This window comes from Labrus bergylta, chromosome 5, assembly GCF_963930695.1.
Source record: "Labrus bergylta chromosome 5, fLabBer1.1, whole genome shotgun sequence".
In the NCBI taxonomy this organism is placed as follows: domain Eukaryota; kingdom Metazoa; phylum Chordata; class Actinopteri; order Labriformes; family Labridae; genus Labrus; species Labrus bergylta.
Genome location: NC_089199.1, coordinates 18559182 through 18578374, shown reverse-complemented (window position 1 = coordinate 18578374; position 19193 = coordinate 18559182). Strand labels below are relative to the sequence as shown.

General features: G+C 37.9%; 1 protein-coding gene across 5 annotated transcripts; it reads left to right on the top strand.

Annotated features, from left to right (window-relative positions):
* Positions 1–14000: 14000 nt before the first annotated feature.
* uba3 (ubiquitin-like modifier activating enzyme 3) lies at positions 14001–18934 on the top strand. 5 transcript variants are annotated; one of them, XM_020633116.3, is made up of 18 exons: positions 14016–14038; positions 14159–14194; positions 14828–14948; positions 15046–15126; positions 15220–15302; positions 15454–15534; positions 15861–15904; positions 16171–16235; positions 16412–16567; positions 16672–16774; positions 16898–17011; positions 17237–17290; positions 17485–17521; positions 17629–17710; positions 17795–17895; positions 18016–18079; positions 18195–18249; positions 18370–18934. In XM_020633116.3, exons 1-18 carry the CDS (start codon positions 14019–14021, stop codon positions 18456–18458), a joined length of 1386 nt encoding a protein of 461 aa, XP_020488772.1. In that variant the 5' UTR covers positions 14016–14018; the 3' UTR covers positions 18459–18934. The 5 variants fall into 5 exon arrangements, with proteins under 5 accessions (XP_020488775.1, XP_020488772.1, XP_020488771.1 ...); XM_020633119.3 differs by lacking the exon at positions 14159–14194 and having other exon boundaries at positions 14001–14038; XM_020633115.3 differs by lacking the exon at positions 14016–14038 and having other exon boundaries at positions 14056–14194.
* Positions 18935–19193: the final 259 nt, after the last annotated feature.

Genomic DNA, 19193 nt, shown 5'->3' with positions numbered 1-19193 from the left:
CGATGTGCATCCATTACTGTGTGTAGTTACAATGAGACGGAGCCACGACAAGGGCAGAGCCAAACACTAACATGATTATGGTAATGACTGCCAACAGCTACTCCTCCAAATGCCAGGGATGTTCACTCCGAAAAGACATTTCCTCATAATTAATCAAAACACATAAATAGATATAATGTCGTTGACTTTCACTTCTGGCAGACAAGCGATTGGTGAATGTTTTTGATACCTTCAAAGGTATTCAATCACTGTGATTCATGTGGATGGAGGTGGGGGGGGATTTGGCAGGCTACAATACATCATGCCAATATTTAGTTTAAACTTTGTCAGCAAATGTAATTAGGCAGAAGTATAATTTTACACGTGAGAGACCTGTAGCAGATATTTGAAGCATCCATCTCTGTAATTGGGCTACAAAAACTGTGAGGTGGCAGTTTCATTTCGGATTAAACACTCCCAAGGCGTTCCCATTGTGATGACAAACCATGCGAATTAAAACTAGGATCCCCTGACATGAATTGAAAAACACATGGAAAGAAGGGCTTTTAATTATGTAATGTGGCATGAAGAAAAGTAATTAAAGGAGAGTGGCAGTCTAGCTTTGAGCTAAATGCTAATGCCAGAATGCTAAACTGCTTACAATGATGATGTTAACCTGAATATGCCATGCAGATATAATGTAAACCATGTTCACCATCTTAGTAAGCACTAAACACAGGTAAGGCTGGTTGGAATTGTTATCAACTTTGCAGGTAGTTGAATCTGAGTATTCCAAAGCTGAAATTTGATGCTTTTTTTTTTTTTTTTTTTCCAGTGATTATCTATTTAATAATCTAGTTAGAACCATGCAGTTGCTTGAAATGATACGAGATGGACCGCCAGAAACTAACATCCTTATAGCCATGTATCAACAAACAAAATGTAGCTTAGATGACCTTCTGTTCATCCAGCACCGAAATGATTGAGTGAAAAAACAGTGCAGCAGAATGAAGGACTCTATAATGCATAGCCAAGTGGCAACATCTGGTGTTGAAAAATAAAAACCAATGTTTACAGCCTGGTACAAAAAAAAGGAACTAGGCTGATTAGTTATAATCATCATGGGCACACACTGCACAGGTGGTGAATTTTTATAAAACGCATCCATTTTGATTTCGTGAATGATGCTGGTTAGCCATAGTTAGGCGTGTAGCCGACATGATTGACAGGTGGGTCCGGTGTAGCGGTTGGTCAAGAGGCTTAAAACCTGCCTCAGCTCCAGCTCTCAGCCTGTCGTTAGGTTGACTGGAAGTTAGGTGGAGGCAGCTTTTCCAGCATGGCGGCTGCTGCCGATGAGCCCCCTGCTGTAAGAGGTGGCTGATATCACTCAGGCTTTGTCCTTTTATATTTACATTCATTGTGCATAGCTAAATATAGGGCATAAAAATGGCAGAGTTTAAAATACAGTCGATAAGTAATAAAGAAACCAGGCTACAATTCCAACAAAAGGCAGGCAAAAGGCAATGATCAAAAACACTGGCAATGGTCTTACACTAGGATGAGCCGAAAGAAGTGAACCACGATGAACTGGCAATGTGAAGGAAGACACACGGAGATTAAAAATACAGAAAATCAGGGGTAATAAGATGCAGGTGAAGCCAATTGGGGCAGGGTGAGACATAAGGCGGGGACATTTGGTGCATGGAGTACTTACAGAGTGAGCTGGATTTTTATTTCAGAAACCACATAGATAGTGTAATATGATACAAACCTTAAGCGTTAGGTCTAAAAGGAGGTTTCCTAACAGTGCTCTATCTACTCGACATCCTCCCGATTGGTTCTTCCGCTGCTGAGGGAAGCAGCAGTCACCCAGACAGGGTGTTAATTCCAGCAGCTCCTCCTGTGAGCCACCAGCCTCTCACACATTTACCACCTCAGCACATACGCCTGGTGATCTAATGTATGCATGATCAGTCAGGCATGTGCAAGACTTTAGTAAGACTTTGTCCTCAGAGACAGATGGTTTACACCTCTATCGATACCACCTTCCCTTCATCTCATTTTCAAAACAGACGTGTTCGACAGACTATAGCACCTTTCTCTTTTCCTCGTTTCGTTTACTTTTAATTGCTGCATCTCTTCTCTATCACACCTTTTTCTTTCTGTTGAGAAAATGTTAACAAGAGGAGGTGCTTCTTTGTGAGGTTAGAGTATAGCGCTCTGGCTGAGGGCTTCCATTAAAGCCACAAAGCCAATCTTGTGCTCATCCACCTGAGGCTGGACCAACAGGAAGGACTAACTTCCAGCCTGAGAGGCCGTTATACATGTTTCATATAAACTACCCGAGAAATCTTGTTTATGTTCCTGGTTTCAGGCAATGTGAAAATTTCGAAACCACAGTAAAGGATGATCTTTTCCACTTTTTACCCCGTTTATGTCTTTATTGCTTTCCCTGTAGCGCATGTATTGGGATTTTTTTCTATTATCACCAGGGGACGAATAAAACCAAGGCAAATATACAGCTCTTATCAAACAGTAGCTTAAGGGTGCCGGTGATTCAGCAGGAGACTGCACTCAAAAATAATACACCTTACATTATTACGTTATGTATGATAATGACAAAAATATGGCATCGGAAGAAATGCATTTATTGGATTTGTAACCATTCATATCAAAGCATGTACAGTGTTTTGTTCTTATTGTATGGCTTCAGATGATGCATTAAATACAACTCACTGAAGTCAAGGTAGTTAGTGCTGGATTTGGTTTGAACATCAAAAGGTTGTGAATGGTTTGTGTTTATTAGCAACAGAGTGCAGCTTAGCCATGATTGAGTGTTATTGATCATCCATCAACAGCCCCAAATGCCAAATCCTCATCTTGACATCTGTGATTGAAGTCTTTCCAGACATTTTTCCTGTGGGCTGTGTGTTGCCCAAGATTCTCATTTCTTATTTGTCACATGCTCATACAGATGTGAAGTGAAATGTAATGGTTGTAAACTACAAATTGTCAGTGATGTAATATTGGATTTATAAGATAAAAATGTAATTTCCTCCCAAAAAATCCACATTTCATGCTGCAAACATGACTGCCATGTGTTTGAGGAAACAAGATTTGAATCACACTATGTCCTAATTAAGTTCAGTCTCATAAAGCAGCAGGGTAACTGCAGCACAGATGTGTTAAATTTACTAGAAAAGATCAGCAGAGCCAGGGGGACTAGCTGAATTTTTCAGATGGGTATTTCCACTTTCAACCTCTGATGCCTTGCAATGATTATATTTATTTTTAAGTGTATTTAACCAGGAAAAACGTACTGACTCATCTCTTTTAAAAGTGTCTGCAACACCTTTTAACAAAGTCTTACAACACAGGTCAACGTATTGGGTCATAGATCAGAAAGATTAGTCAAAGCGTCTACAAGCTGATGCATTGTCCTCCAACACGTTCAGTCTACTTTTTTTTAACAAGATGGGAAGGGACCAGCAGCTCCCCCAGACCCAAAACCGACTACAGCAGATTCCAAGCAACAGCAGGAGAAGTTACCTGAAACCCCTTTCACCCATTTCCAGATGCACTTTGGGAGAACAGACAACAGTTTGAAAAGGTGTATTTGCAAAGTTAAGACTGAAATAGAAATAGAATTTCCATCTTCTGAGGTTAAATACTTTTTTTTTTTTTTTCAAAATATAGCTTAATGCTAATGACAACCATTTATGCCCTGCTGCGAGAAAAGATTACTTTACTCTAAAAAGAGTCAAGTTGTTCAACTGTAGGAAGAAAATGTGTAAAATGCAAATAGATACTCCAACAGACCTGCCCGAAGTGCTTTACTAAGTGTTTGCAGTAAGATTGAAGTAGATGACTGTGACAAAAAGGCAGCAATTCTGCTCTGCATATACCTGTGTGCACACATGGTTTGTTGTGGAAATGAGGGAGACATCTGGCAGGAGACTTTTAAGGTCTTTGACTCAGTGATCTGAAAATGCATTTTGTGGAATAGCAAAGGTAGGGTGCACATGCAATGCGTATAATGGACAACAACAAATCTAATTAATTAACAATATTTTCAATGAAATTATAAGACATTATTGATTGGGAATGTTTAATCGTTGTCTTCTGTAAAAATTGTATGGAGTAATTCTTCCTTTAAGGGTTTCTTTTTGTCTTCTGTTTAGAATTTCAAGGGACAATAACTGTAAAACCCATTAGGCTTTAAAACCCAAAAAAAGTTTCCCAGAGGCAGAAGATTTTAAGGATTTCATTTAGGATCAAGCATTCTGATGACTTTGTGCCAACAGTTATGATCAATTGAAGAATCATTATCTACTTCTACAGAGAGTTATAAACTTAATGACTCAGCATAATCCCATTTCCTTCTTCATTATTAATCCGTTCCTCAGCAGCGGTTATCAGGGGGGAAATCTGTTCAATATGAATGGCTTTTTTTTATCATGTTTGTTTCAGTCACTGCAAGCTGTTCACACTGCCTGAGTAGCAAATACTCAACAGATGGAGGAATGCTGGCTATCGTGAAAACTACATTTCTGTCAGAAAAAAAGAAGGAAAATCTGTACCTTCATATCTTACAGTAAAAGATACTACATCCTACAGGAGGAAGAATCATTTTAAACATCTGGCTTTAAACATGAGGTGTACAAGCTGTTGTCTGGGCATAATATGTAGACATAAAACATTTAGAACAAAGCCAACCTACATGTGAGTATAAAATAAAGACAAGACTTTCATCAAATTCAACAATTTTGTACACAACTATCTGCCTAAAGCATAACTCAGAATATTTGTCCTCAGACAGCCTTTGACCTAGAATTGAGCATAGGTTAAGACTACAGTGGTAGGCAAGCTGTTTTTGGAAAAGCTGTTAATCCCCCTTAGATGAGGTGTAGTGAGGGAGTGTTGGACGGTGATGGAGGCTTAATAAAGCTTCCCCCACATCCACCCTGCCGTCTGCACCGAACACACCCACGATTTACTCTCTTTATTATCTCGGCGGAGCATTTCATTTCCCAGCATTTGTTTGGGTTAGTGGTACAAGCAGGTGGGTGTCAGGACCGGCAATCACTCAGGGTGATACTGGCAGACAGTGACATATGATGAAGTCTCCAATGAAGCTGAAGGGGAGAGAGAGTTAGAACTATGGAGAGAGAGAGAGAGAGAGGGGAAAGAGAGAGAGAGAGAACAGAGTTATCCTCTGTTTAGTATGATGAGACCCCATCTGGCGGGGGTTTAAAAAGGGAATGTGTTAAATATGAATGTGTGGGTGTCTGTTGATCATGTGATGCCATTACTTCTGTGAGAAGCTGATAAAAACACCACTTGGCCACCACCTTAATAAATAAGTTAACACCCAAATTGTTTTTAATTAAGATCTCATTTCGGTTGTGCTCTGATGAATTAATGATGGTGGGTTGGGGAGAACACTGAGCTCCATACTGGCTGGCAAAGTGCTTCCATCCACACGGAGGGGACGCTCTGTTATGTCATCAAACTGAGCTAAATCTGAGATAATGTGGAGTAAAACCTCATGAAATGAAAAGGTCTTACGGTTGAACTATTTTATTTCCTACAATTCAACACCAAATATGTTACATTTCTTTTTTATACCAATTTCAATCAGGAATGATAACACAGTTCTAAACATTATACCATCAGCTTTTGCTGTTTGGCCTAACTGTTTTTGGCTAAACGACTTTAGTCTCTGACCACCTCAAGCATCTTGTTTTGGTAACATCTCCATATTCCTAATCACGACAGTAAACTTGTAAAATAAAAGTCATTATTATCAATTGTAAGGATTACCAACACTTCATGCATAAGATCCAATGTGTGATGAATTTGATTAAACTGCATTTTTCTCTTCCTGGTATTCACTTGAGTGATGAATTAAACAAGCGTGCGTGTCTCCTCCACTCAAAGATGTTAACAAGCAAACAGTCACATCATAAAATCATTATGATTGTTTAATGTGGTGACACAAATCATGGAATAAATTGTTATCCTACAATGCAGGCTGCACAGAGAAACAGTCGTATTAAAAGTGAAGAGAAAAACATAAATAAATAATGTAATGATTCATTAATGTGTGATATGTCAACATGAGTAATACTGTGCATATCTGTTCTTCAACTAACTGCCTCTGCAGTTGCGATTATAGTCTGCCGCTACGTATAAAGCAGAGAGGAGAATAAATGTGAATATGACTCTTTTTATTGTGTGATAGCCAATCCTATAAAGCATTATGAGTGCGTATAAAAATCACTCATTCTTCCTGCTGATAGAACATCTAAATCTCACTGAGCTGCAGAGAACTGCGATATTACGAGGCTAAAACCCGCATTTTGATGTAATGAAGTTGTTTTGACAGAAGTACATGTTTTCTTATAGGTGTCACTTTTACAATGCAAATCTCACAGTCCATTTCCCTCTGAGGGCTGCGTGCTGCCAGGTGCTCTGCTGTTTATTACTTTGGAGCGGGATAGTGAGAGATTTCATGATGCTTTATCTCCTGAAACTGTTTCATTTAAATCCCTCATGTAAACATCGGAGTCCGCTGACAGACGAGATGAAGTGTTGCTGCTGGTATCTGTAGTCCTATCGCTGGTTCAGAGCCCTCCAGCCTCTCTCCTCAGTCATGTTCTCAGTGCAGAGGAAGGATATACCCCACATCCTCCAGCACCACCTTGCCCCCCCCCCCCGCTCTGCAGAGGAAAGGGGAGAACATAAAATATAGGGCTTAAGAACTCCTTACGGGTTTAACCTTAGGGTGGTAACAGCACTGAGAGCTTCTCTATCATAAAGTATAACTTTTTTAATGGTGAGGCAGTGTGGGACTTGTCATTTATTAAACATACTGGGTTCTAATTGGATTTTGATGCTTTGATCTTGATTTGAGCATCATTTTTATGATAGAGAAATATTTGTAGTTTTTGCATTTATTTAAATATTCAGGATTTTTTGAATTCAATGATTATTGTTAGAGCAATTCAGAACATTTTTAGAACATTTTACACAGGTGCAAACCTTTATACCAACATCTGAAGTTGCAATAACAAAACAACACAAGTGTCTAGCATGAAACTGATCAAGGAATACAGTGTGCACAGTAAGAGATGAGGCATCTAGCATCTTCATAATAATACAAAACAGACGTTTCAAAACACCGAAATAAGTTCATGAGCAGTGAAATGCTATCTGTTGCCAGTCCAATGCATAAAATATGATAAACTATTCAATTATTACTAAGAGTCGAAATATCAAAAGATATGTATTTATGCCACATCTGTATGGTTTCTAATTTTCTTTAAGCAAGTTTTCATGATGTAATATTCTAATTCTTTGCAGCCCCTTGGGTAACCCTGTGATCATGAGTTCAAGCAAAGATGGAAACAAATAAAACAGTCAAAGGTAATATTTGATATTATCCTTAATTATTGACACAGTCAATCCTTTTTTTGTCACACAACATTTTTCTGCATCAATAGATTTGGTTGAGAAGATAGAGAATGAGATCGAGAACTCCCTATTTCCTTCACTGTATCATGTGTGAATCATTTTAAAGCATATTTAACATCAGAGCTCTTGAGGCGAGTGTTGGAGCCATGGATTGATATAATTGTCTTTGTGCTATTTATTTAAGGTTAAGGTAGTCTGTTATATATTGGTGTTTTGGGTTATTGATTATTATATTATTATTAGGATTGTGTTGAGTGGGGGGATGTCGGGTCACATGGGTATGGGCGGAGATGTATTGATTTAACTCACCTGTTCACTTTTTGTTCTCAGTGGAAGAGAGGGGGTGAGCTTGGTTGCCATATTTTTTGTTGACCGCTATTGTTTCTAGTTCACTGTGATTATGAGTTAATGCACGTTATTATAAGTTAAGTTGATTATCTTTTTTACGCTAATAGAAAAGTCAAATTTATTTTTACGTATCACAGTATTCTTTTGAAAGCGCGTTGGACAAATATATTAGGCCCAACCTCAGCCTCTCAGCGGCTTCATTGTTCAGGAAAGCCGCTACAGCGAGCATCTGGGTATTATGTCTGATTGGGTAGGGAGCACTCTGCATTGTGCTTGTTTCTGTTATGAAACTTCACTCATCTGATGTCTCTGGATAAAACAGTAAAACAAAACATTTTATAAGGAAAAAGTGAGCATACGTTTCACTTGTTCCTTCTCAGTCAGGGTCTGCATCCTGCTCAGATGGAAAAACCTAAACCTTGAAGTGTATTTTGTTTGTCTCTGCAGTGTGTCTCACTCCTGTGAGGAAATTCTTGGTGACTGCTGACAGGCTGGATTGTTGTCCCCCACAATAGACAATGTCTCCTTTTAAGAAGACTGGCTGAATAGTGATGGAAGAACAGTAGGAATGGCAGGTCAGGAAGTGTGCTGAAGAGGACAGGAAATAGGAAGCGCGAGCAGGAATAAACGCTGTTGAAATAGCTGGAGGGAAATTTCCGTTTCACTCTCTTAAGATTCTCCTGCAAGCTTTCCTCCGCTGTCCTTGAAAGACACGGAGAGCAAGCCTTGAATAAAGACCGAAGATCTGAAAGAAAGCATCATGGATACCGTTTCAATATTTACACTATACTGATACATATTAAACATGCAGCAGCAAAAGTCTAAGTAATATATTGAAACAAGTTCTAGGGGCATACCCATGAAGATTCAGTCCTTTGATATCAGACATTGCCTGTACTGGTGTCTATACTAAAGTTTGTGCTCTGACCAGAACGTGCGAGCAGCATCAATGTTGCTTCACTTTGCATTGTGTCTGTAAAACAGGTGGAAATAACTAACATGGCTCTGAAAAAGATCTATCTGCTACAACCTAAAAGTTCACTATTCAAAAAACCTTATTTTCATTTGAAGCTTTTAATTTGTAAGTATTTATTCAAAACTTAGCTGGTTGTTCCTTCCTACTGACCATAGTCATCTTTTTTTTCAGCAAATCAGTGCATCAAAATGTCCATGTTTGTCAAGGTGAAATGTTCTATTTGATGATAAAAATCAAAAACCACCTGTGTTTTCAGTCTTTTTGATGACTGTGATTCAAATTTGAAAATGGAAAAATACTGAGACCACACATCAGAAGCTGCCCCAATTAAATTTAATTTAATGGAAAAATCACCACATGTAACGTTTCGGGCCCTCACCATTCATCAGACATCATCTGTGTGTCAGATTTCTTCTCTTATTGTCTCTCATTTTTATTCTCACTCAGCTTCTTCTTCTGAATGCATCCATGTCTATATCTCTCACCAACAGAAAGTCAAGTCTGAGAGCCGTATTAACTGCATGTTTTTAGCTACTTTTAAACTCTTTCAATCTAGCACAACTATATTTTTGTATGTACATAAATATATTTGTGTATATGTGACCAGACTTGTAATGCAAAGTTTCTTTGGGTTCTTTTATGCAAGGAAAACTAAAGTGCATATATATTTGTAAATGACTTTTGTTCAGTAAAATGAATAGCCATGTGGACTTTTATGAAACCATTTGTTGCATTTTACTTGACTAGTCAAGAGTTAAGTATAAACCAGAAATGTGGCTCGGGGTGATGTTTTTTGACTTGTCAGTGTTCATCTTTTTAAATTCTTACATACAAAAACAACAAAACTTTTACTTTTGTTTTTGCTGGATCAATGTGTTAACACAGAGACTTAATGAAAAACCAGCATTGCCAAACGATGTTGTCTTTAAAGGGAAATTAAACTAAAGTTGTGAAGTACTGAAAATGTATAAATGTCAAATCTGTTGCAGTTTTGGGATTAAGACTTTAAACTTTGTGAAACACAAATCAGTGAAGAGGTCAAATGTATCAGCCTGACTGCACAAAATGAACAAAGTCACCATGTGTTCAAAAGTTTTTAAAATCTTTCGTTTTTTATCCATCTTCAGGACAGTTCCAAACAGCATGAAAATAAAAAAAATATGTGCAGCAAGATGATGGCAGGTCCTCCACCCCTGCAGGCAGGAAGCTCCAAGCACAAATTGTCTGTGGGGTTTTGCCCATCAGAATCAGGAAGAACAAAGTGCAAACCAGCAATGACACCACACCCCACACACTGGGAAGATGGATTGTGTTCCCTGAACACCTTTGCGATGCTGCAACAACCTCATGTAAGATCTGATCCTGCATACCACCTCACTTTGGGACAGCAACTGTGGCGTTGGCAGAGAGGAAAGTAGCATTCGTAATAGTAGCCATGATGTTAGTTAGCCCATTATAAGTTGTTGTAATGAGTTATAATAAAGACATTTTGGGTTAAATACCAAAAGAGAACAGGACAATATCAAAACCTGCAGCAGTGAACCATCAAACACAACATTAATGTATTTTCACAGCTAAAACAATTTATTGTCTTGGCAATACACTCCAGGCAATTTCAGTTAAAGGTAAACGCATCCATCACATTTGAAATCATTTAATAAATCCCCCACATATGGAACGCATATCCTGCTTATATTTCCGGCTTTGATACAAAAGTAACCAGGAAAGGGCCTTTTTTCATTACAATCTAATCAGACAGACTTCACACATCACATCATTAGGATGCACTACTTCACAATATAATGCCATAAATTATAGAGATAGCACGTGAGGGAGCACAGACACACACTTACAGATATTTGGATCATATAGCAAGACAACACAGTTTTGTTGAGTGTATATGGAGAGTCTAATTACATTATGAGCAGTGGCAATAAATCACCAGTCTTAATCAAAGCAATACAACAGAGAGAGTCATCAATCACTTACTACAGCACAACACAACATGAGCCTGTAGCGTCTCCTTGTCTCCTGCCTGGCAGCTCTTCTCCTTGCCTAACATGGGACACATGGCTGACACTTTATCATTAGCACAATCAACACCACTTTGGAAGTCCTGACGGGGAGCCATCAAGTGGCAAATGGATATGGAGATGTATGAGGCCATAAAGCTGACAAAGCTTGATTCTCATGTCAATGCAAGAAGAGGTTATACATGCAATGAAAAGCAGGATTTGCTTCTCTGTTTTTTCGTTGAAGAAGACACTAAATATAAGCCAGCGCCTCTGAGGTTCTGCTCCCTGGCAAGGTGTCAAATACCTGCCTGTCATGATCAAGTATTTCAAGCTTGGGGGCTTTTCAACTGGGGAATCTTCAATCTCTGCGTAGACACCTTAACTGTGGTTGGCTGTGATGGATGGCAGAGAGGGTCACGTCAAAGGCACCGTGGTGACATTCAGAACGTCGCTGCTTCAGGTATAGAGAAATGACAGATGGCATTTCAATGGAATCTATAAAAATGTATCAACACTGGAAGATGGTTTGACTTCTTGTCCTCTGCTGCCCTACTTCAGAGCTTGTGTGCGTTCAACAAGAATCAATGCTTTAGACCTCAAAAATAAAGCTAGAAGCAGAACCAATAAAGGATTGCCTAACCTGAACATTTGGGCACCATCCTATCTATTTAAGTGTCCTTGTGCAAAAATCCCACGGCAATGGTCCTCATTCATAATAAGTAGTTTTAAGTGTCTTGAGGGCTACACCTTCCATATTTTTTGATGAGATTTTATCACATTTCCCTGCTGTTTAAATTGGGAGCACAGCTGAGGTAAAATGAAAGAGGACAGGACAGGCAGTGAGAGAGAGAGAGAGAGGGAGGGAGGGGAGAGAGAGAGAGAGAGAGAGAGAGAATGACAGAGATAGGGCAAGGATGGCAGGCAGTCAGCTATGAAGGACATGGCCACAGCAATTATTTTAAGTTATCAGTTTTCATAGGCTGTCATTCGGAACATCTCATTAAAAATCTGAAAAATAAATCCATCAAACTCTTCTGATTGTTACAACTAAGGGACACTGCCGCCATATGCTCCCGCACACACAAGCGTATTATCCAAAATGTGGATAATAATTTCAGGGTGCCATGCAATCAGCACATCAGGCGGATCTTCATTGACCTCTGGAAAAGGTATCTCCACCATGTTTCCTTTAATATAAGAGGAGTGTCAGACATGCAGGTGGATTCATTATGTTCATGTGCCCACAGGCATGTCTCTTAAAATGCAAAGAAACCAAGTCCAGGTTTATTAATCATTCTATAATGAGAGATTAAACACCAAGATTCATTAGTACAACATGGACACAGTAAATCAAATACTTGAGGGAGACGTCCTAACTAGAAAGGTCGTTAAACTTAATTACATGATTCCAGATTTTATGTCTTATTCATGCTAAGTGCCCTGCACAGAAGTTCACAATTAAAGCAGTTTAAGGCTATACGTATGTACAGTAAGGTTTTTTTTTTTTTTTTATTGTAAAAGCAGTTGCTCTTTTAAGATTTGCATTACAAATGTACTACAATACTACTAATGCCACTACTACTACTACTACAAATAATAATAATAAAACCACAAGAAATATTGTAAATAAAGTGTAAGATTGAGTTATTTAAAAAGTGATATCATTCAGGCCAAAGAAAAACATGATTAGCGTCTGCTTTGAAGCAGGCTCATTTCATGCAAATGGGCCATGTTCTCTCATTCTGTCTCTCTCTGACTGTTAACTTGTTTTATAGATAATTGCCAAAGTTTTAGGGCTGAACCATACAGAGCAAAGCAATTATCATGTAATTACTAGTGGAGTCTATTTAAATCTCTTTGCTGTTGTTAATTCTTCTGCTCAAGTGTCTTGCAACATCTAGACTATTGCATGTAATAGAGTCAAATTTTGAACAACTATGCTAAAGACAATCTTTGACCTTTAAAATGTGGTCAAAATGAGTAAAACTGATACTCAGTGGAGGACTTTATTAACATTGAATGTGTAAGTATAGACTTGTATAAGTCTATTTTTAATTGCACAGTTTAATTTTGATTCATCAAGGAGTATTCTTTAAATCTTTTTTTCGGGTTAATATAGAGGTATGTATGGGAGGGGGACGTCGGTTTTTGTGGTTTATTTGTAACAAATGTTTCATGTCATGTACGTCTTTGTAACCTGCTACTGGATGCTTTGAATTCCCCTCAGGATCAATAAAGTATCTATCTATCTATCTATCTATCTATTTATATATCTATCTATCTATTTATCTATCTATCTATCTATCTATCTATCTATCTATCTATCTATCTATCTATTTATCTATTTATCTATCTACGTATCTATCAATCTATCAATCTATCTATCTATCGATCTATCTATCTATCTATCTATCTATCTGTCTATCTATCTATCTATCTATCTATTTATCTATCTACGTATCTATCAATCTATCTATCTATCTATCTATCGATCTATCTATCTATCTATTTATAAATATATCTATCTATCTATCTATCTATCTATCTATCTATCTATCTATCTATCTATTTATCTATCTATCTATCTATCTATCTATCTATCTATCTATCTATTTATCTATCTATCTATCTATCTATCTATCTATCTATCTATCTATCTATTTATATATCTATTTATCTATCTATCTATCTATCTATCTAACTATTTATATATCTATCTATCTATTTATAAATCTATCTATCTATCTATCTATTTATCTATCTATCTATCTATCTATCTATCTATCTATCTATCTATCTATCTATCTATCTATCTATCTATCTATCTATCTATCTATCTATCTATCTATCTATCTATCTATCTATCTATCTATCTATCTATCTATCTAATACAGAGGGGAAATGCTGCCACCGTTTGGATTATTGTTGTATTTGCAGTGAATTACCGTAAGTGGACTTTAATTATGCTGCATTCAAAACTATCGGATTTATTAAAAGCAAATCAAGCTGTGTGTCTAATTGTAAATAATCTTAGATAAAAGTTATCCTACTCAGGTCCTATCTGCAAACAAGAAAGATCTGTTGGTCTTAAATGAAAAAAATGTCCAAACCTACATCTGTGCTTGGGCACAGATGCCATTGCCATTATTATGCTATTATTGCCATTGACATCCCATATTTACTATCGCTAAGGTCGGTCTTTGAAGGTACATTAGTAACCAAACATGGCGGACGCGGATGAGCCGTAAGTAGCTGCCGAAGAAACAAGCAAGAAACAGTCATTAACTGCCCAAAAGATGCCTTCAAATCTCCTTAACCAAGAAAGCGCAGCGTGAATGAAACTTCTTTTATTCTCTCTTTTTAGGGAGAAGAAAAGGAGAGTAGTGGAGCTGACTGAGAAGTTAGTGATGAATTGGAAGGTTTGAGGTTACTTGACAGGAGAAAGGTTAACGTAAGCTAGCGGAAGAAGCTAACTAACTCGATAGTGGTTGTTCACAGTACACTGAGGTATGGTAGGGACACAACCCCTGCTATATGTACAGGTACAGGTGTTCATTAAAGAGCGTTATCATTACTCTATGTGAAAAGATTACTATACCTTCTTACGGTTGCCATGCTAGCTGTTTACCTAGCCTAGCAACCGGGAGCTGCCCAGGTAAGAGAGTAGTAATAATACAGTCAGTAACGCCCACCTGTCAGACATGTGCAGGTTCACATCGTGTGATTAAACATCAGAGAGTTACACTTGTTAGAGCAGAAGCTGATTCAGTATAAAGGGTGGGACAAACATCCAAACACAAGTGAATGAATGAACAGTCGTCCATGTCTTTTTAACTCTTAATGCGTGTTCTGCTGTAAACTGTGAATAATATCCTGACTGTGTCACATTGTCGAGTCCGCTGTTAGTTTTTGCACAATTTCATCAAAACGTAAAATGTTTTCTGTGCATCATTAAATAATGAAGTAGTGTGCTTTGAAATGGTCGCATTTGACTCTGATGATACGTCCTTAATATATGTATTGTTGTCTTCAGGATGATGGTTGATGGATTTAGTGGCAGAACATGTGAGTCGGAGGGCCAATGGAACCACATCAAAAAGTTTCTGGAGAGGTCGGGGCCCTTCACGCATCCTGACTTTGAACCTAGCACAGAGGTAACAGTCACATCGATTAATTGGTTGACTCTTCTTGTCATTTGATCGGTGGTCTTTTATTTGTCTAATATCACATTTCTTCATCCGCTTACCACAGTCGTTGCAGTTTATGCTGGAAACCTGCAAAATCCTAGTGATTGGTGCTGGTGGACTGGGGTGTGAGCTGCTAAAAGACCTGGTATGATCACCACTATTATCAATATTTGGAAGGTGTCATTTTTGCTGTACTTAATGGCTAAACGTGTTTGTTTTGCTACACTTTTTTGCTCAGGCTTTATCAGGCTTTCGAAACATTCAAGTTGTGGACATGGACACCATTGATGTTTCAAACCTGAATCGTCAGTTCCTCTTTAGGTCAGTAGAATTAACTCATAAATTAAATGTACATTTCCGACCCTTTTAATCAGTATATGTTTATTTTGTAAGAAAAAAAACCCATATATATATATATATACATTTTGTAAGGAAGCAGATATATTGACTTGATGTGTATAATTTTCAACAGGTCGAAAGATGTAGGCCGGCCCAAGGCGAATGTTGCTGCGGATTTTATCAACAATCGCATACCCGGATGCTGTGTAGTTCCGTATCCTTTTAATGCAAACACGTTCTTTAGTTTTGATTGCATAATATGAAATGAAAATGCCAAAACCATGATGTTCAATCAAAAGGTTGAAAACAGCTAGCCATATCAAGAGTCACTATTAGTCACTGTTAGATCAGGCCCCATGTGCGGAGGCTAGACCACCAAGCGTAAGGCCTGGGTTCAAGTCCTCCTGATTTCCCACTCTGTCTGCTGTATATTATCTTAAAAAAAAAAAAGCCCTGAATCACAATTTCACAGTGTGGACATATTTGAACACAAGTGAGCTTTCTGTCCAACCATGAACTTTTCCTTAATGCTTTGTGCAGACATTTTAAGAAAATTCAAGACTTTGATGAAACATTCTACAGACGTAAGTATGATTGAGGCCGTTTAGTTGCATCTTTCCTAATGTCTGGTTGGAAGGGGTCTAAGGTTCAGTCAGCTTGAAATCTGCGTAAAATGGTGTATTTGACTGTTACTAAAAATTACATATGACAAATATCATCTAAAATAAGTTTTAGATGATATTTCATTCCATTTGCAGCATTATAATGCACTTCAGTATGTATTTGTTTAAAAATATTTATTCAAACCTCCTCTGCTTGGACTGAATTAATGGATCCTTCTGTCTTCTAGAATTTCACATTATTGTCTGTGGACTAGATTCAATCATCGCCAGGAGGTGGATGAATGGTATGCTGGTAAGTTGTGTTTACTTCAGCCTTTGTCACAGTCTTTTTTCCTTTTTAACTCCATCAGTTTGGTAAATTTGCATTACATAACACTTACACCCCCAAAGTGATGCAGTTGAAAGATGTTTTGGTAAAACAAACATATTTCATGCAATCAAGTGTGATCCCTGTGTCTTTCTGTGCAGCTGTCTCTGCTTGTGTATGAGGATGGTGTCTTGGATCCAGGTTCCATCATCCCTCTGATTGATGGTGGGACAGAAGGCTTTAAAGGCAACGCCAGAGTCATCCTTCCTGGCATGTCTGCCTGCGTTGACTGTACCCTTGAGCTTTACCCTCCTCAGGTGAGAAAGCTTTTTTTTTTTTTTTTTTTTTAAATAAAAGATGGTTAAAATCAAACCTTGTTTGAAGTGTATGTGTCAGTCCTAAAATACACCTGCCTTTGTAGGTCAACTTCCCCATGTGTACAATAGCCTCCATGCCTCGTTTGCCAGAACATTGCGTCGAGTACGTTCGGATGCTGCTGTGGCCCAAAGAGAAACCATTTGGAGGTATGAAATCTCATTGGAGTTGTAAATAATTTTGTTGTTGCTTTTTAAGATTACAGTTATCCTTCAATATCAACACAGCATTTTTAAAAGTAATTTTTATGTGTGTTTCTTTGTGTGAATTAGATGGTGTGGTCCTTGATGGAGATGACCCAGAACACATCCAGTGGGTGTACCAGAGATCTTTGGAGAGAGCAGCAGAGTTCAACATAACAGGAGTGACATACAGACTCACACAGGGTGAGCACATTGAGCACACCGATCTGTCACCACCAGAAATGTCTTTCTTTATTTGAGCTCCACTACGAGATGAGCCAAAGTACACAAGACCTACTGAGCTGTTGCTATAATTATACTTTTTTAAAGTCTGGAATCTTAGAGCTTTGATTTCTGCAGTTTTCCATTCAAAATAATAATCAACACACATATTTATCTACTGTGGCCTACTGTACTTCTGTGCTGCAGGTGTTGTGAAGAGAATCATTCCAGCTGTTGCATCTACAAATGCTGTCATAGCTGGTAAGTTGTTTGAACTGAATTACAATAAAGATGCCTAAGGAAAGACACATTATCGTGGTATTGTTTATGAAAGATTGTATTCCCTGCCATAAAAGAGTAAAACATTTACAAACAGGCCTTGGTATGTTGACTCAAAGCAAGCCGACAAGTCTTCCAGGATGTAACATTTTATTTGTTTCTTTTGTTTGATCCAGCTGCTTGTGCCACTGAGGTTTTCAAAATAGCAACAAAGTGAGTTTGCATGCTCTGCTACTCTGTTAAGCCCACAAAATGATGTGTTTACACATTTGCCTCTCACTGTTGTGTTGTATTATTAACTTCTGCTTTTGCATTTGCAGTGCCTATATACCTCTTAACAACTACATGGTGTTCAATGATGTTGATGGCCTGTACACCTACGCTTTTGAAGCAGAACGGAAGGTTTGTCATGGATATTCATTTATCAGCTCGTACTTGCCTGATCAATACAATCAATAAAGTTAATTTCTATTGTCTTGAATGAAGGAAAACTGTTCAGCCTGCAGCCAAGTTCCCCTGGACCTGAACTTTTGTCCATGTTCCAAACTCCAAGAGGTTTTGGACTACTTCACTGACAGTGCCTCCCTGTACGTTGGCCTTCCTAATAACAATCTATAACCAATAAGTACCACTCTTCTTAATTATGCTTATGGTCCTATTTTTTTTATATATATGGTCTTCAACAGCCAAATCTTTTATTTTTTCAGACAAATGAAATCCCCTGCCATAACGGCAACAGTGGAAGGAAAAAACAAAACGCTATATTTACAGGTATTTAGCCTATGATTTGTTTTTAGTTAATTATTAAGAAAGGTGTCCTGATGAAATAAGGCAATCATGCAAGTTTTGGTGTGAGCTGACTTTCACCTGGTATTTTGTGTTACAGTCTGTCGCTTCAATTGAGCAGAGGACGCGGCCAAATCTGTCCAAAACCCTAAAGGGTGAGCTCCTTTATTTTCTGATACGTTTGCTAGAAATGGCAACGCCTATGTTTGTTGGAATAAACCGAGTTGAACATGCACATTGACTTGTGTTCTGATATATGAACATGATTTTTCCAGAGTTGGGCCTGAGTGACGGACAAGAGTTGGCTGTAGCTGATGTCACCACACCTCAGACCATGTTGTTCAGACTCTGCTTCACTACTTAGGAAAAACTCCATCACTCCCACCACCAGTTGATGTCATTCTTGTTTTTTTTTTTGTTTTTTTTGCCAACTATCACCTGATGCAGGGTAATTAAAGCAGCCTAATAACTAGAAAAGTTTACACTGTACGATTTCACAGTGTAAATGATTGTTGCTGATTTCTTTGTTTTAATGTACTCGTTGACTTTAGTACAGTTTTTTGCACTGAAAAGCCAAATCATAACATGTCATGTTTTGGTGATACATTTTCTGCAAATGTCACAGATTTCTGCATTAATGTTTTATCTGCACTCCAATCTAAGTTGTGCTCTCTACAAAGAAAGAGACAAGCAGGAGTTACTTTGGAAAGAAACTTCTGTATGTGTGAATATTTATTATTTTATTCTGACAGTTTTTTTTAGTTGCAGTAACCACTGAAGCGGTACATGCCTGATATTGAAAATGATATGTAAACTGGAATAAAAATGTTTTTCTTATTACTTTCCTGTGTTATTTATGTCCATGCATACACTGTATGTGTGAGTCCAGTTTTAATCTCGTTTCATCTTTTAGTAGGTATGATTTGGAGGAGTTTTATTAGAAAGACTTTATTTAGAGTCAAGTTGTTTACATGTATCAATTCAGTTCAATCAATTTTCAGTCTATTTACCTATATATTGAAACACATAGGCTCTAACGTTGTAATTGAGCTGCACGCAATATTTTAAAATGTGTTTTCCACATTTGCAAGTATTTAAA

What these genes read in the sequence shown, in the direction of transcription:
- uba3 (XM_020633115.3), top strand. Translation starts at nt 14,130, where the DNA reads ATGAAACTTCTTTTATTCTCTCTTTTTAGGGAGAAGAAAAGGAGAGTA. An exon ending in TGATGAAACATTCTACAGAC is followed by an intron (nt 15,905 to 16,170) that starts GTAAGTATGATT and finishes TCTGTCTTCTAG; the next exon opens with AATTTCACATTATTGTCTGT. An exon ending in CAAAGAGAAACCATTTGGAG is followed by an intron (nt 16,775 to 16,897) that starts GTATGAAATCTC and finishes TGTGTGAATTAG; the next exon opens with ATGGTGTGGTCCTTGATGGA.